General features: G+C 48.4%; 1 protein-coding gene across 1 annotated transcript in view; it reads right to left on the bottom strand.

Moving 5' to 3' along the window:
• Window positions 1–4,041: 4,041 nt before the first annotated feature.
• LOC138762409 (solute carrier family 2, facilitated glucose transporter member 11-like) overlaps window positions 4,042–18,290 on the bottom strand; it is a 77,588-nt gene continuing 63,339 nt past the window's right edge. The window contains exons 9-11 of the mRNA XM_069936169.1: window positions 14,132–14,207; window positions 6,331–6,458; window positions 4,042–4,347 (exon numbers count right to left, since the gene is read on the bottom strand). Of these exons, the coding sequence (XP_069792270.1) occupies window positions 4,135–4,347; window positions 6,331–6,458; window positions 14,132–14,207 (417 nt within the window). The 3' untranslated portion in view covers window positions 4,042–4,134. The remainder of the gene's footprint in view (window positions 4,348–6,330; window positions 6,459–14,131; window positions 14,208–18,290) is intronic.

Below are 18,290 nucleotides of genomic sequence, written 5' to 3'. Positions count from 1 at the left end.
GAGAGAGAGAGAGAGAGAGGGAGAGAGAGAGAGAGGGAGAGAGAGGACCCCCTCATTCCCTGGGAGAGAGATGTACTACCACTCCCTGAGAAAATCCCCCTCCTTCCTCCTCCCCTCCCCACTCTGAACTCCACCCTCTCCAGAAAACTCCCCCCTGCCCCCTGCTTGGAAAAATATGCACTCCTCAAAATCATAATCAGAATTTATTGTCATGAATAAGTCATGAAATTCAGTGCTTTGCAGTAATATGGTGCTCTCTCCATCTTCCCTCAACCTAGGACCAATCTCTCCCCAACTTCCCTCAACCTGGGACCCATCTCTCCCTGTCTCCCCTCTTCCTGGGTCCCACCTCCCCATTTTCCCTCTCCCTGGGTTCCATCTCTCCCCATCTATCTTGCTCTGACTGGGTCCCATTTCTCCCCGTCTCCCCTCTGCCTGGGTTCCATCTCTCCCCATCTCCCTCTGCCTGAGTCCCATCTCTCCCCGTCTCTCCTCTACCCGGGTTCCATCTCTCCCCATCTCCCTCTGCCTGAGTCCCATCTCTCCCCGTCTCTCCTCTACCCGGGTTCCATCTCTCCCCATCTCCCTCTGCCTGAGTCCCATCTCTCCCCGTCTCTCCTCTACCCGGGTTCCATCTCTCCCCATCTCCCTCTGCCTGAGTCCCATCTCTCCCCGTCTCTCCTCTACCCGGGTTCCATCTCTCCCCATCTCCCCTCTTCCTGGAACCCACCACTCCCCGTCTCCTCTCAGAATCAGAATTTATTTTCATGAACAAGTGATAAAATTTGGTGTTTGCAGCAGCGTCAAAGTGTAAACGTTCATATTATAAACAATCTTAAGACATTACTATAAATAAAAAATAAAAATGAAAGTGGTTCATTGATTATTCAGGAATTTGATGGCAGCGGTGAAGAAGCTGTCCTTGTGCCGCTGAGTGCTCCTCTTTAGGCTCCTGTAACTTTTCCCCAATGGTAGCAGAGTGAAGAGGGCATGGGCTGGGTGGTGAGGATCTTTGAGGATAGAGGCTGCTTTTTTAAGACACCACCTCATGTAGATGTCCTCGATTAAGTGAAGTCTGGTGCCTGTGATGTCGCAGGTTGAGTTAACAACCCTCTGGAGTTTATTATTCTCCTGAGAGTTGGCACCTCCATACTGGACTGTGATGCAACCAACCAGAATGTTCTCCATGGTGCACCTGTAGAGGTTTATGAGAGTTTTCAGTGACGTACCAAATCTCCTCAGGCACCTCACCAAGTATAGCCGCTGGCGAGCTTTCTTTATGATTGCATCAACATGGAGGCTCCAGGACAGGTCCTCGGAGATGTTGACATCCAGCAATTTGATGTTCTTCACCCTCTCCACTACTGAGCTCTCAATGAGGACTGGGACGTGTTCCCCTGACTTCTTCCTGAAGTCAACAATTATTTCCACGTCTCCTCTCCACTTCTCCTCCATACTTCCCTGGAAAACTCCCCCCTTCCCCTTCCTGAGTCCCCACAACACTGGTTCCTTCCTGGAAAACTCCCCCTCCCTCTCCCTCGGAAACTCTCCCTTCCCCAGGGAATCTCCTCCTCCCCCCCTTGTCAGGAAACTCTTCTTCCTCCTTCCCCTCCCCCAAACACTTACCCTTCCCCTGTCCCTGGAAAAGCCCTCCCTCCCCCCCCTCACCCTGTAACTCTCCTGTCCCCCCTCATAGTCCTCAGGACACTCCCCCCATCCCAATCCCCCAACCCAGAAAACTCCCCCCTCCCTCCTCACCCCTCAGCTGTAGGTGATTAGGATACAGGGGCCTAGGGAAGTGGGTGATCAGGGTACATGGACCCAGGGCAGTGAGTGATCAGTGACCCATAAATCTGTACCCTGATCACCTACCATTCTGGGACCCTGTATCTCTGTTCTAAGCAGACACCCTTCAAACCTGAAGTTGTGCCCTCTTGTCCTAGACTCTCCCACCTTGGGAAACAAAATATTGACCTAATATGACGGGCTGGTTACGCCAAGTAACCTTAAAAGGTATATAGACTTAAAGGTTTTAGTGTTGTGTTGGCCTTGGTGCAGGTCTGCATTCTACCCTTTCATTCAAAATGAGGTGTGTGCCAAAATATTTTTTTTTGAATTTGAGAAAGATAATCAAAGATTGATGTGTTACCTATTCTTGCAATTTAATATAAATGTAGCAGTTTCAAGTTTTGTGCCTTTCATTTTTTTCTGCACAACATCTCTTTTTGAAAATTGAAGTTGGCAATTTTTTTTGGGGGCGGGGGCGAGGGGATGCAAGAACAGTAAAATTTCGTTAGAATGCAGTAGTTGGGGTCCAAGATTTCATACCACTTTACAGCCAAGTTGTGGAACAGATGCATATGCATTCAGGAAGCAGGAAAACAGAAAACTGTGACTCAAACCCTATAATAAGACCTTTAAGACCTTAAACTCCACATATTAACATACACATCTTGTAAATGAGTTATAAGAATCCATTTTTGAGTTTGTGACTGTTCGCGACTGTTAGCCTGACATCCTAAAATCAATGTTTGGGGTCCACATACACCCGCGCTATAAGCGATTCCGCTGATTAACGAATCGCGTTCTAACCAAGTTTCACTCTAGTTGGCCTTGCCTGGGGAGCAAAGTAGCCTGGCACCGGGTCTGAAGATGATTAGGAAGCCTTCAATGCCCGAGGCCCCTTGGAAGCCCATCCCACACCCTCTCCCATCCTGGTTTGGATGCCTCCATTCCCCTTCAGCCATTGTCGAGCAGCCCGCAGCCTTGATATGATCCTTTGGCCGCACCAGCCCTATAATGCAGTATACTGAATTGTACAGAGATATGGGATAAATACTGAACCGGCAGGTCACGACACATTACCATGCTCCAGTTCCACGTTGTATCCACAAAAAATAAAAGTTCAAAGAAAAGAATAATAACATTTAATCAAGACAATGGTCCTTTAAGATAATGGTATTCATAAGAGCAAATTGTTACTAATATTCATTTTATTCTATTAAAAGTTTTAAAGGTACTGACATAAAATACAAGCAGAAAATGCTGAACGCAGTAGGTGACTAGCATCTGGGGAACAATAAATGATTGAGAGGAGTGCAACACAGAAGTCTGTAAATGCTGTGATTGTAGAGAAACAGAGAAAACCGGGAGGAACTCAAGTTAGTCTCATAGCGTCCACAGGAGGGAAAGATACAGTTCTGGGCTCTTGCTTAGGAAAGGATGTGCTGTTATTGGAGAGAGTTCAGGGGAGGTTCACAAGGATGATTCCGGGAATGAAAGGGTGATCACATGAGGAGCGTTTGACTGCTCTTGGCCTGTACTCGTTAGAATTTAGGAGAATGGGATCTCACTTTAAACATTTTGAATGTTGAAAGGCATAGACAGAGTAATGTAGAAAAGTTGTTTCTCGCAGTGGGAGAGTCAAGGACAAGAGGCTCAACTTGTAGGATGCCCGCTTAGAACTGAGATGAAGAAAAATTTCTTTGGACAGGAGTGTGGTGAATCTGGGGAATTTGTTCCCACAGGCAGTTGGAGGCCGAGTCATTGGGTGTATTTAAGGCAGGGATTGAGAGGTTCTTGATCAGCCAGGGCATCAAAGGTTATGGGGAGAAGGCCGGGCAGGGCACTGGGGCTGAGGGGGGATAATGGATCAGCTCATGATTGAATGGCAGGGCAGTCTCGGTGGGCTGAATGGGGCCTATGGTATAACTGAGCCCTTCTTCATGTTTGAAATCTTCAATTCAGGCACTTGCCTGCTGCTTACTTACACCTTGAAGGAGGTCTGAGGCCCGAAATATCACATATTTGTAGCTCTACCTCCATTGGATGCTGCAAAACCTGCTGGATTCCACCAGAACTTCTGTGCTTTAACAATAAACTATTAATGTTTTAAAGTTGAACGGCCTCGGTCACAACTGGCACCGTCACATGAAGCAGATAAAAGGTTTTTTAAAAATTAAGTTGAATTTCTTTTTGATGATACAATCTCATCATCAAAGCAGCTCCAATGGAGTTACAAAATGTGGATGAAACTGCCTGCCACCAGGGGGGTTGGTGGAACAAGTTCAGCAGAGATTATCGTGCACAGTTAAGGCCGCCATCTGACCTGAGGCAAACAATGCCACCTGCATGTCAAGGTTTCCAAAGGTTTAACATCTGTATGTTGTTGATGAAACCTCCCACTGCTGCTCTTGTTAATCTGCCCCTGAAGTTCCGAGCTCGAAATTCCCTCTCAATCTCCACGAAGGACTTGTTTTTAGTTTCAGGCATGACGATGTAGATGAACAGCGCGATGAGGAGGCAATTGGAGAGGAAGATGAGGAAAAAAAAGTGGTGCAGGTTCTCCTAGTGAAAAGGGGGGCAAGGTGGCACAGAGCCAAGGTTAAACACCACAAGGATGGGCACAAACCAGTCCTCGTCGAGGGGATGGCAGTGGAGAGGGTAAAGAACTTAAAATTCCTAGGTGCCAACATCCCTAGTCCCAGGGCCTCTGTGTCGATGCAATGACATAGAAGGCTCACCAGCGGCTATACTTAGTGTTGAGTTTGCGGAGATTTAGTACGTCACCAAAGACTCTTCCAAATGTCTCCAGGTCATACCATGGAGAGCATTCTAACTGGTTGCATCACTGTCAGGTGTGGAGGGGCCAACACACAGGACAGGAAAAGGCTACAATTGTGAACACCATGAGCACCATCATGGGCATCAGCCTTCATTCCATCGAGGACATCTAGAAGAGGTGGTGTCTCAAGAAAGCAGCTTCTATCCTCAAGGATCCCCACCACCCAGACCATGCCCTCTTTACTCTGCTACCATCAGGAAGGAGGGACAGGAGTCTGAAAACAAACACCCAACGATGCAGAAACAGCTTCCGCCCCTCCGCCATCTGATTTCTGAATGGACAATGAACCAGACTCACTACCTCACTTTTTTCTTCTTTTTACACTGATTTATTTATTTTAAAAAAATGTAATTTATAGAAAAAATTGCACCTGTAATGCTTATGCAAAACAATGAATCTCGTGAGACATGCTCATGACAATAAATTCTGATTCTTACCTCAACCCCAGCATGAGGTGTATGTGTTTAAATGGAAGGTGCTTCACTGATACAGGTACACAATCCTTTATCCGGACATCTAAAATCCGGAAAGCACCAAAAACCTGCATTTATTTCCTGGTGCTGGTACAATGGAGGGGGGGAGAGAGAGAGAAAAAGAGAGACAGCAGCGCGACTCGGGTGGGCGGGGGTGGGGGAGAAAGACGGCAGAGCGACTTGGGCGGGTGGGGGGAGAGAGACTGCAGCGCGACTTGGGTGGGCCGGGGAGAGGGACAGCAGCGCGACTTGGGCAGGCGAGGGGGAGAGAGAAGGCAAAGCGATTAGAGCTTGGGGGGATGGAGAGACGGCAGCACGACTCAGGTAGGTGAGGGGGAGAGAGACGGCAGTGGGATTGGAAGGCGGTGGATACAGGTCCAAAAGAGAGGAATGTAAAGAAGAAGGAACTGTGCAAATACAGAAAATAAATATTCAATAATAAATAAGGTGCAAACTCAGAGTCCTGAAATGAGTCCCTGATTGAGTTTGTCGTTGAGGAGTCTGATGGTGGAGGGGGTAGCAACTGTTCCTGAACCTGTCTTGTGGCATCTGTACCTTTTTCCTGACGCCAGCACTGAGAACAGAGTGTATGCTTTGTGGTGCAAGCCTTGAAGATTGCTGTTGCTCTCCGATGGCAGCATTCCCTGTAGATGTTCTCGATGGTGGGTGGTGGTGGTGGGGGGGGGGGGTGGGGTAGTTTTGTCTGTGATGTCCTGGGCTGTGTCCACTACCAGTTGCAGGGGTTTCTGCTCAATGGTAATGGTGCCCACTTACCAGGCCATGATGCAGCCGGCCAGCACACTTTCCACCACATATCGGTAAACGTTTGCCAAGGTTTTCGAAGCCAATAACAAACCTCCGCAAACTCGCGAGAAAGTAGCCTCATTAAAAGTATTCAAGATAATTTTCTGGTCGTGTACATGAAACTATCTAAATTAGCTTCCCTGTAAAGACATACCCACAGAGGCACATTTTTGCACAGTAGAGGAAGTCTGAAAGTTATGGGGAACAGACAGGAAAGTGGGGATGTGTCCACGGCCAGATGAGCCAAGATGTTGCATGGCAGAACAGGCTCGACGGGCCTGATGGCGGACCCCTGCTCCTGTTCAAATCTTTCCTTTTTTGACTCTGCCTCTAGACAGGTCTTGAGTGATGAGGGAGGAAGCGGTTGGAGTGGAGTGGAATATGGGTGGGGCATGGGACGATCTCACCGAAGAAAAATCTGGCACTTACCACAATAAAAGGGAATGTGAGACTGATAATAAAGAAGCTAAGCCAGTTCACAGAGCCACAAACCATGTAGGCAGGCAGGCGTGCAGTCTGCGTGAACATCTCCCCTGTCACCGTGCTGGTTACACCTCCTGGCCAAAGACAAGCAAACTCATTGGACGAACATAGCCTCGTATCCCATCTCCTGCCCTGCACCCCCCCCCCCCCGCAACCACTCCCATTTTTTTGATTCTGACGCACACCGGCACTTTCTCGTACTTTGATGAGGGGCTCAAGCCCAAAACGTCAGCTCTGCATCTCTGCCTTTGCTACATAAAGGATGCTGTTTGACCCGCTGAGTCTCTCCAGCGTTTTGTGTTTTTACTGTGAATCTAGGAGATGATCGTGGACCTCAGGAGGACCAAGGGCGACCACCCTGCACTACACGTTAACAGCTGAGAGTGGAGAGTGCCAAGTTCCTTGGAGCCCACTTAACTAGGGACCTGTCGTAAACACACATCTCCTCACTTGTCAGGAAGGTGCAACTGCACTTCCTGAGAAGACTTGAGGCGGGCAACTTAATACTTAATTCTACACTTAACAGTGTGGAGGAGCAGGGGACCTTGGGGTGCAAATCCACAGATCTCTCAAGGTTGCTGTACAGATAGATAGCATAGTTAAGAAGGCTTATGGCGTGTTTGCCTTCTTTAGTTGAGGACTTAAATTCAAGACTTGAGAAGTCATCTGTATAAGGTGACAGTAGCAAAGTTCAGGGGAGATGTCAGGGGAAGATTTTGACACCGAGAGGAGTGGGGGTCTGGAATGCAAAACATTGCGGGCCAAAGGCTGTAATGTTCTATGTATATTAGTTCATATTTAATCTGAATTAGCATCTCTACATTGGAGAGACTGGAAGGTCATTTCATCGAGCACCGTTGCGGCAATGGTGGGGACCTCCCAGGGGCCACACATTTCAATTCTGTGCCCCACTCCCATGCCGACATGTCTGTCCATGGCCTTGTGCGCTGCCAAACCAAGACCACACACAAATTGGAGGAACCACACCTCATATTCTGTCTGGGCCGTCTCCAACCGGACGGCATCAACATCAACTTCTCTGGTTTCTGCTGGCCCGCTCCCCATTCTCTCTCTTCCCCATCCCTCTGTCTCCTCTCCTCCAGCTCTCCACCCCTTCCCTCTCCATTCACAGAGCCAGCCTCCTCCCCCTATCACCTCAACTTTTTTCTACTCTACCCGCCCACCCATTGCAGTGAACTGGGATTTACTGCAAGAGTGCTGTATTGATGACTGGCCCCACCTCCCGCCTCCACCCCCGTTTACCCATATATAACCCTGGTTTCCCGCCTAAACTCAGAACCCCTCTGAAACCTACTTTTGAACCCTACCCATTGTTAAAGCTAATAAAAGCGTTTGTTCTCCCTCCAGTCGAGTGTGAACTTTTATCTGCGCTATAATTTTATTAACTTACAAACAAGGATGGAGGTGTTGCTCAAGCCTGGTATACTGTTAATAGAGCCCCCAGTCCCCTGACATGGCTGAGGAGTTCGCATATTGGCTAGACTGCTTCCAGGCCTACCTGAACGCGACCACGGACGTCTTCCATACAGATGAACTCCGGAGGTCGGCACTCATCTTCAGGGTAGGAACGAAGGGGTATACAGTCGTCAGAGACTGCCCAACATACGAGGCCGCCATTGAGGCGCTGAAGACTCGCTGCATGAAGGGCCCGAACAAGGTCCTAGTGAGGCACTGGCTCACTCTACGTCACCAATGGCCCAGAGAGTCAATCGACGACTACCTGCTGGATTTGTGGACGCTTGCTAAGAAGTGCAGATATGAAGCAGCTTCGGGCCGTGTCCAAGAAGACGAGCAGATCTGGGACACTCTGGTCGCAGGAGTCCGCTCGAGGTACATGAGGCAATGACTACTCAAGTCAGAAAAGAAGGACCTTGCTAGTCATGTCGAGCTGGCCAAATCACTGTAAAAGGCCAGGCTTGAAAATGACGATCTTGAAGCCAGTGAACTCGTGCTCTCAGGTGAGCACCTCCAAGGACTGGCTACTCCTGCTACGGCTGCCCCTGCTCTAACTGCTGCCACTTCTCACGCTAGGGAGTGCTTTTTTTGCGGAAAAGATCTGCACCCCCGAGCCCATTGCCCCACTAAAGACTTGGGGTGCTCCAGCTGTGGAAAGAAGGGACATTGGTCGAGGGTCTTCCGCACGAAGGGAGGTCCAGGGAAGTCCTCAGCCTGCACCGCTCCTGGATCTGATTCCAGCCCCAAGCCGTCTGTCCTGGACTCGCCTGAGATCGCCTGCTGCGCAACCCGCCGCCTTTGGAAACAGCGCAAAAAAGGCTCAGTGGCCATCTTGCCGCAGCCAGAATTCAAATTCAGCGCCATCATAATCAAAGGAGGAAGGAGGGTGGCCATGAGGTCGGCGCCATCTTATCTGCACAGGTTGACTCAGGACAGAGGGGGGCACTCAAATGAGGAACACGGCATCTCTGGCGAACTGGCATCATTGGTCCTCAACCAGAACAGACCTCACCAGCTCAGTAACTCTATGGTAACGATGAAGGTAAACGGACATTCTACCAACTGCATAATTGATACGGGTCCATGGAAAGTTTTATAGACTCATGGAGTGTATGAAAGTATAACTTAAAATTGTATCCTTCCAATTATTGAATCTTCCTTGCTTCTCGGTTTCATTCGGTGCGTGTACAAAAACATTGTATAATTCAATTATCGTTCAAGGGGGGGGAATTTTGTAAATTTCATCTGTATATTTTGGATGAATTGTGTGCTCTAGTACTGTTGGGTCTGGACTTTCTGTGTCACCTTAAAAGCATGACCTTGGAGTTTTCTAGTCCCCTTCCCTCGGTAACAGTTCAGAACGGAGGGACCTCAAAACCAGGACCCACTTGCAACCTCTCCATGCTGAACATTGGCCCCCCCCCATTTCCCAAACTTGTCTGCCGACTGTAAGCCCATCACCACCAAGAGCAGGAGGTACAGCGTGGCAGACAGGGAATTCATAAAGACGGAGACCCAGCACCTGCTGGAGGAGGGGATCATCAAGCCCAGCACCAGCCCATGGAGAATGCAAATGGTGGTTGTAAAGGGGGAAAACAAGTACAGGCTAGTAATTGACTAAAGCCAAACCATTAATTGATACATGCTCCTGGACACCTATCCCCTCCCTCGCATTTCGGTCATGGTGAATGATATCTATTTGACCATTGACCTGAAAGCTGCCTATCACCAGCTGCCAATCCGTTCCAAGGACCACCTGTACATGGTATTTGAGGCTAATGGTCGACCCTTATCAGTTCCAGTGGGTCCCTTTCGGCATTAACAATGACGTGTCTATCTTCCAGCGGCAGATGGACCGAATGGTGGATGAGTATGGGTTGAAGGCTATCTTCTCCTACTTCGACAATGTCACCATCTGTGGCCACACCGTGGAAGACGATGATGCCAATCTCCAGAGTTTTCTCCATGCGGCGAGAGCCCGGAATCTCAATTATAATTCTGACAAGTGTGTGTTCAGGACTACACGAGTGCCTATCCTTGGCTACGTGGCGGAGAATGACATCATTGGCCCCGACCCCGATAGGATCCGCCCCCTATTAGATCTCCCCATCCCCAGGAGCACAAAGGCTTTGAGGAGATGCCTGGGGTTTTTCTCATATTACGCCCAGTGGGTCCCTCAATACACTGACAAGGTTCGTCCCCTCTTAAAGGCCACCACTTTTCCCCTCTCGGCTGAAGCCCAGACGGCTTTCAATTACCTCCAAAGCCACATTGCGAAAGCTGCCTTGCACGCGGTGGATGAGAATGTACTTTTCCAAGTGGAAAGCGACACTTTGAATGTAGCCCTGGCTACTACCCTCAATCAGGAGGGCAGGCTGATTGCATTTTTTTCATGGACATTACAAGGTCGCGAGCTCCCATCTGTGAAAAAGGAGGCTCAAGACATTGTAGAAGCCATGAGGCACTGGAGACACTACGTGGCTGGTAGGAATTTTATGCCCCTCACTGACCAGCGCTCGTTCGCATTCATGATTCAAGAGGGGCAAAATCAAGAATGACAAGATTGCTTGGTGGAGGATTGAACTCTCCACCTACAGCTTTGACCACCTACCGGCCAGGGGCCCTTAATGACCCTCCAGATGCCTTGTCCAGGGGATGCTGTGCCTCCGCACACAGTGGCCAACTTTGGACCATACACAATGAGCTCTGCCAACCAGGGGTAACCCGTATGGCTCATTTTGTCAAGTCCCGCAATTTTCCCTATTCCAAGGAAGATGTCAGGGAAATGACCTGGTCATGCCAGGTCTGTGCAGAATGCAAGCCGCATTTTTATCACCCCATAAAGGCGCACCTGATTAAACCATCCAAGTCCTTCAGGCAGTTCAGTGTCGGTTTTAAGGGACCTCTCCCCTCCACAAACGGGAACATCCTCGTTCTATCAATCATCGATAAGTACTACTGCTTCCCGTTCACCATTCCGTGCTCAGACACGTCCGCCTCGTCAGTTATGAAGGCCCTAGTCTCCATTTTCACCCTGTTTGGGTATCCCGGCTATATTCATAGCAACCGGGGCTCAGCCTTCATGAGTGATGATCTACATCAGTTCCTGCTGGTGAGGGGCATCGCATCCAGCAGAACTACCAGCTACAACCCCTGGGGAACGGGCAGGTTGAAAAAGAAAATGCCACGATCTGGAAGGCTGTCAAACTTGCCCTGAAGCAAAAAGACTCGTGCTGGCAGGATGTCTTCCCCATCGCGCTCCACTCCATTCGGTTGCTACTCTGCACTGCGACCAATGTTACTCCTCATGAGCTACTGTTCATGTTCGACAGAAGGTCGGAATCAGGGATTACACTCCCAACCTGGCTCACCAGTCCTGGTCCAGTCCTCCTTAAGAAGGACGTGAGGAGAAGCAAGACTGATCCCCTGGTGGAAAGGGTGAAACTGCTTCATGCCAATCCCACGTACGCTTAGGTGGAGTACCTGGATGGCAGGGAGGCCCCAAACAAGGTCCTAGCGAGACACTGGCTCACTCTACATCACCAACGGTCTGGAGAACCGTTGCCTCAGGTTCCCCACGAGCTACCGAGCTCTTTCTCTCCACCCCCATCCAGGGCCTCAGGGGATCCGGTTCAGTAGGAGAGTGAACCCCACCCCTCTATCGTCAAGCTGGAGCCCCAGCCCACTACTACTCCATCACAGGGGGACCAGGAGACTCAAGGAGCCCAAGGCCCCCCGGTGTTAAGGCGCTCCACCAGGATCTCCAGACCCCCGGACTGCCTAAATTTGTAAATAGTATATGCAGTGTATATATATTTTTTCTGTCTTCTGCTGGCTTTTGATCCCATCTTCTCTTCATCCACGGACCCTTAATTCTCCAGGATGGGGTGAATGCAGTGAACCGGGATTCACCAGGAGAATGCTGTATTGATGACTGGCCCCGCCTCCTGACTCTACCCCCGTTTACCCATATATAACCCTAGTTTCCAGCCTAAACCCAGAATCCCTCTGAAACCTGTTCATGAACTCCACCCGTGGTTGTAAGCAAATAAAAGCATTTGTTCCTCCTCCAGTCGAATGTGAGCTTTTATCTACGCTACACACATATTACCTCTTGCCTGTGCCCCTCTCCCTGCCTCTTCTCCCACCATTTTATTCAGTCGCAGGCCTGGTTTTTGCACACACCTTGAAGAAGGGCTCAAGCCCGAAATGTTAGTGATGTACCTTTATCTCCGCTATATAAAGGACACTGTTTGACCTGCTGAGTTTCTCTAGTGTTGTGTTTTTACTTCAAAGACTGTGTCTGCAGAGTTTTGTGTTTTACTCTTTGGGAGGTGAATCATTTCCAGTGTTATTTAACATATAGGAAAATGTAGAAGTGAGAACTGTAATTTCCAAAATGCAAAGTAGATCTGGAAGCAAGTGTGTGATATTTTGGGATGTGGAAAGCCCAACTTTTATAGTCCGTCCAGAAATGCCTCTGAGCTGAATGGCATCTTGTGTCACATGGGGGTGGAGTTTACATGTAAACTCGGCCTTGTGAAGAGCTTTTAAATTGAATCATTTACGATGAGGTGTTTTCAATGCCAGATTATTTAGTCAAATAATCATCAAAATATTTAACTGAGCACTTGAAGCACCAAGGCATAGATATGATATTGAGGCTTTAGAAGACATTGGTCGGATTGCACTTGGAATTTTGTGAGCAGTTTTGGGCTCCTTAACTAAGGAAGGGTGTGTTGGCATTGAAGAGGGTCCAGAGAAGGTTCACAAGGATGATTCATTGGAATACCTTGATGAAGGGCTCAAGTCTGAAACATTGGTGATGTAACTTTATCTTTGCTATATAAAGAACACAGTTTGACCTGCTGAGTTTCTCCAGTGTTGTGTTTTAACTTTTCACTGGAATGAAAAGGTTTTTATATGAGGACGGTTTGAAGGCTTTGGGATTGTACTCACTGGTGTTTAGAATAATGGGGGTGGGGGGGGGGGAAATCTCATTGAAACCTATTGAATACTGAAAGGCCTGGATAGTGTGGACGTGGAGAGAATGTTTCCTATGGTGGGGATGTCTGGGACCAGAGGGCACAGCCTCGGAATACAAAAACATCCCTTTAGAACAGAGATGAGGAGGAATTTCTTTACCCAATAGGGTGGTGCCTCTGTGGAATTTGTTGCCAGGGACAGCTGTGGAGGCCAAGCCATTGATGATAATTAAGATAGAGGAAAATTGGGAAGTGTTACCCAGAGAAGACAGGAGAATGGGATTAAAAAGGTCAGTAAATTAACCATGGCTTGCCTGACTTGATGGGCCAAATGGCCTGATTCCGCTCCAATGTCTTATGGTCTGGCAGAAGCTGCAGACAAATTGCTGGTCATGGGATTCGAATGGATGGGTCAGCATAGACATGATGAGCAGAATGGCCCATTGCTGTACTGTATGACTTAGTCATTGCCACAGTTAAACTGAAGTCTCTGTATTGCTGTACAGTAATGTGACCATTATAACACCGTCATACTCCAATGGGGGCAGCTGAAACTTTTAGGGGTTTATATGGGAAGCAGTTCCATAACATGGAGGCCTGTGGCTTGGCATTCCTCTAGCATGTTGGTGCCCTCCAAGAAGGAAGGGGAAGGGGAAGGGAACAAGGTGGATGAATTGGCACTCAAGGAGTTGTTCATCGGTGGAATGCAATAGTGCTGCAGAAGGCACAATAGAGAGGTGTGTGAGAAAGAGGGGGGAGGGCTGAGCAAAAGAGTTGAAAGAGAGGGTAAGAAAGAGAGGGGGTAAAAGAGAGGATGAGTGAGATAAATAGAGAGAGAGAGAGAGAGAGAGAGAGAGAGAGAGAGGTGTAATAGCACATTATTACAGCGCCAGCAACCTGGATTTGAATCTGGCACTGCCTGAAAGGAGTCTGCACGTTCCCTCAGTGTCTGTGTGGTTTCCTCTGGGTGCCCAGTTTCCTCCCACCCTTCAAAGCGTACGAGGCCTGTAAGTTATACATTTAAATTTAGACATGCCGCACAGTAACAGGTCCTTCTGGCCCATGACTTGGGCTCCCCTAATACCCCAATTAACCTACAATTGGTACGTTTTGGCAGCATGGGCTCGTGGGCCAGTATGGCCTGTTACTGAGCGGCATGTCTAAATTTAAAATGAAATTAATTTTAAACAGCGCATACTGAAAGAATAAAAGCATGCTGACCCCAAGTTCTCAAAAAGGAATGCAGCTGTTTCTGGTCACTGCAGGGTTAATGTAAACATACTTACCTGGTCCCAGGGCAAAGCTCAGAATGAAGGCAAACAACAAGGCCATGGTCATATAGGGCATCCAGAAATAGGAAGCCTGCAAACACAAGAGTGAAACCGCAGCAGGTGTTGACTGGACATTCGGGGCGAGCATTTTGATCTGTAATGGCGATTGAGTTTCTGTTGGCTGGTTGTGAGAAGAGCAGAAGGGATGGCATGGGTGGGTGGGTGGAGGTGCAGTGACTTGATATTTACCTTTGGAGATACAGAGGTAAAGGGGGAAGATAGTGAGTGGAGCAGGATGCACAGACTGTGCGGAGTGACCTTTACATTTCCTGTCATCTATCCGAACGCAATGATGGCATTAGTTTCTCCAGGAACAATGTATAAGAGTGGGGATGTGATGCTGAGGCTTTATAAGGCCCTGGTGTGGCCTCTCTTGGAGTATGGGGTACAGGTTTGGGCTCCTCATTTTGAGAAAGGATGTGCTGGTGTTGGAGAGGGTTCAGAAGAGATTCACAAGAAGGATTCTTGGAATGAAGGGATCAGCATATTTGACAATTCTTGGACTGTACTCCTTGGAGTTCAGAAGAAGGGGGGAGGGAACATTTATTTTGAATGGTGAAAGGCCTGGACAGGGTAGATGTGACAAATTTGTTTCCCATGGTGGGGGAGTGAAGGACAAGAGGGCACAACTTCAGGATTGAAGGGTGCCTGTTTAAAACAGAGGAATTTCTTTAGCCAGAGGGTGGTGAACCTCTAGAGTTTGTTACCACGGGCGTCTGAAGAAGCAGAGTTTGACAGGTATCTGAATAGTCAGGGTATCAGAGGTTAGGAGGAGAAGGCAGGGGAGTGGGGCTGAGTAGGAGAATGAATCAGCTCATGATGGAATGGACTCAATGGGCTGAATGGCCTACACCTACTCTATACCATAGTCTTATAGTTCACTTTGGCCTTATGATACAACACTGAATATGTTCAAAGGTAAAGAAGTAATTTCCCTGAAATCAAACCCTGAACTCTATGTCAAGTTCAAGTTTAATGCCATCTGATTGCACTGTTACAGGTTATATTAAGTTTTATATATAAATATGTCTTTAAAAGAGATAGATTTTGGAGGGGGGGTGGGGTGGGTTCAGTGCAGGTCACTTCACAAACAGATGCTCACACTTAACAACTCATTTAAAATGCAAGAGCTTTGCTGAAGCCAGATATTTGGATGGACCCTGTGAGTTTACAGAGACAATGGAACTCCTTTGGAAAGAATTTCAAAGTCAGGTGCAAATGGAGAAGTCGGGACTCAAGTCCTGATAAAGACCTTTCAAGATTTGGGTTTGGAGCCTTGATTTTTACAAGCAGTGGGCCATTTCATGTCGGGTCCCTGCCTTGAGACCAGCTACGGAGCGGATAGAAAAATGGGAATTCACCTTTCAGACGGCAGCCCTAAAAGGCTGCCCCAGCGTCCAATTCATATTGAGAGACGCCTCGAGGTGGGGGTGACTGGTGCCACAGCGCCACCTGTCATCAATACGCGGCAGAGCAATGGCCATCTTCCCTACCCATAATCCCCCACGCAGCTGAAACTGGGTAGGGAAGAGGGCCATTTTGAGCTGCAGAGAGCCGCCCCGAAGGCTGAAGCAGCCTGGTGTGGCTGTCCCAGCCCACACTGGCCGCCCCCTGATGGCCCCACTGGTCCCCACTACCCCGCTGGTCCCTGCTGCCCCGATGGTCCTCGCTAATAGCTCCCACTGACTCGATGGCTCCCCACCACCTCTGACTTGGAGGGAGAGGAGTGAATGGGGAGATGGGTCATGGGCTGACCATATTATCAGCCCACCCCCAAACAGCCGCCTAGCGCAGTTGCCAATTCAGATTGATTGGCGGAGGGCTGCACTGCGGAGATCAACCCTCTCAGAGAGGGGTTGGAATATGTGGCTCGGAGACCACCTCTGCACATTCAGAGCGGTAGGTAATTATGCATTTTTGCCGAGTTTCTCCACCTTTACATCTCAACTTTTGGGCTCGCTGAAATGGCCTAGAGAGAGAGGAAAGAAAAAAAAACAGGATTTCTCAGAAAGAGAGAGGTCAGATCTGCAGATGTTTTTGGAGGCTGCAATATGGCAAGCTGGCAGGCTTGTTGAAAACCCCATTTTGAAGACAGAACTCACAACCCTTTTGGTCCTTACAAGAGGAAGTGACTGGCTAGAATGTTTCTCCTGAACTAAGGGAAACAAGAGGAACTCTGTGGTGACCTGGAAGAAGAAGTTATCATCTGGAAAACCCTGATGGGGCAAGTTTCCTCGGCAAGACACTAAAATGGCTGATCAGAGGGGATCAGTTTGTGTCCAACAAGCAACATATCTCTCTCTGAAAACTGACAAGAACCTTCCTGAGCGGTAACGATTTACCTTTCAAGCACCAAAGGCTGGTGAAAATTCATAAATGTTAAATTTTGTGCACAATGTAAGAATTGCCTACAACCAGTGAACTTGGAGGAATGAGAAGAGAGATTGGACTGTGAATCAAAGAACTTTTCTGAACTTACACTCACATTACATACATGTGCACTTAGAATTAGAAGTGGATAAAGTTAGATTAAGTAAGTTAATATTATAAGTTAAAGTTTGATCCTGTTTCATGTTTAAATATAATTAAAAGCAACTTTTGTTTAAATAACCATTTGTCTTGGTGAATTTCTATTGCTGCTGGGTTTTGGGGTAATCTGGGCCTGTAACTGTACATAAACATGTCTTTTTAGCTTGGCTTTGCGGACGAAGATTTATGGAGGGGGTAAAAGTCCACGTCAGCTGCAGGCTCGATTGTGGCTGACAAGTCCGATGCGGGACAGGCAGACACGGTTGCAGCGGCTGCAGGGGAAAATTGGTTGGTTGGGGTTGGGTGTTGGGTTTTTCCTCCTTTGTCTTTTGTCAGTGAGGTGGGCTCTGCGGTCTTCTTCAAAGGAGGTTGCTGCCCGCCGAACTGTGAGGCGCCAAGATGCACGGTTTGAGGCGATATCAGCCCACTGGCGGTGGTCAATGTGGCAGGCACGAAGAGATTTCTTTAGGCAGTCCTTGTACCTCTTCTTTGGTGCACCTCTGTCACGGTGGCAAGTGGAGATCTCGCCAAATAACACAATCTTGGGAAGGCGATGGTCCTCCATTCTGGAGACGTGACCAACCCAGCGCAGCTGGATCTTCAGCAGCGTGGACTCGATGCTGTCGGCCTCTGCCATCTCGAGTACTTCGATGTTGGAGATGAAGTCGCTCCAATGAATTTTGAGGATGGAGCGGAGACAACGCTGGTGGAAGCGTTCTAGGAGCCATAGGTGATGCCGGTAGAGGACCCATGATTCGGAGCCGAACATGAGTGTGGGTATGACAACGGCTCTGTATACGCTAATCTTTGTGAGGTTTTTCAGTTGGTTGTTTTTCCAGATTCTTTTGTGTAGTCTTCCAAAGGCGCTATTTGCCTTGGAGAGTCTGTTGTCTATCTCGTTGTCGATCCTAGCATCTGATGAAATGGTGCAGCCGAGATAGGTAAACTGGTAAATGTTTGGCCTGGAAGTCAGCCTGAAGAAAACGGAGGTCCTCCATCAGCCAGCTCCCCACCATGACTACCAGCCCCCCCACATCTCCATCGGGCACACAAAACTCAAAACGGTCAACCAGTTTACCCATCTCGGCTGCACCACATAAACATGTACAACCCAACAAAAGCATGTCTCCAGACTATAGTGCAAACACACAGACACACAGTGCACTTACATACAAACCACATATATACATATGATCCAAATAAATTAATAAACACACATACATATATACATAATATGATTTAAGAAGCTTGTAGGGTTGGTCAACAGTCCGCTGCCTGCAGGAAGAAGCTGTTTCCCAGCCTGGCAGCCTGCTGTTTATGCTCCTGCACCTCTTTCTTGAAGGTGGTGTCTCTGAGGTACTACGGCTGGATCCTCAGCCGTAGACCCTCATTGAGGGTCCTCAATGATTCTCTGAACCTTCTTTAAGCACTACTCCCAGTAGATATCGTCGATAGAGGGAAGGGAAGGGAAGGGAAACCCCAGTGATCTTCTCAGCAGTTTGAATCACCCTCTGTACTGACCTCCAATCTGATGCTTTGAGCTTCCAGATCACATTATGATGCAGCCAGTCAGAATCCTCTCTGT

Source organism: Narcine bancroftii, chromosome 4, assembly GCF_036971445.1.
Source record: "Narcine bancroftii isolate sNarBan1 chromosome 4, sNarBan1.hap1, whole genome shotgun sequence".
Classification (NCBI taxonomy): Eukaryota; Metazoa; Chordata; class Chondrichthyes; order Torpediniformes; family Narcinidae; genus Narcine; species Narcine bancroftii.
Note: the sequence above shows the minus strand (reverse complement) of the source record. Positions and strands in the feature narration are given on the sequence as shown.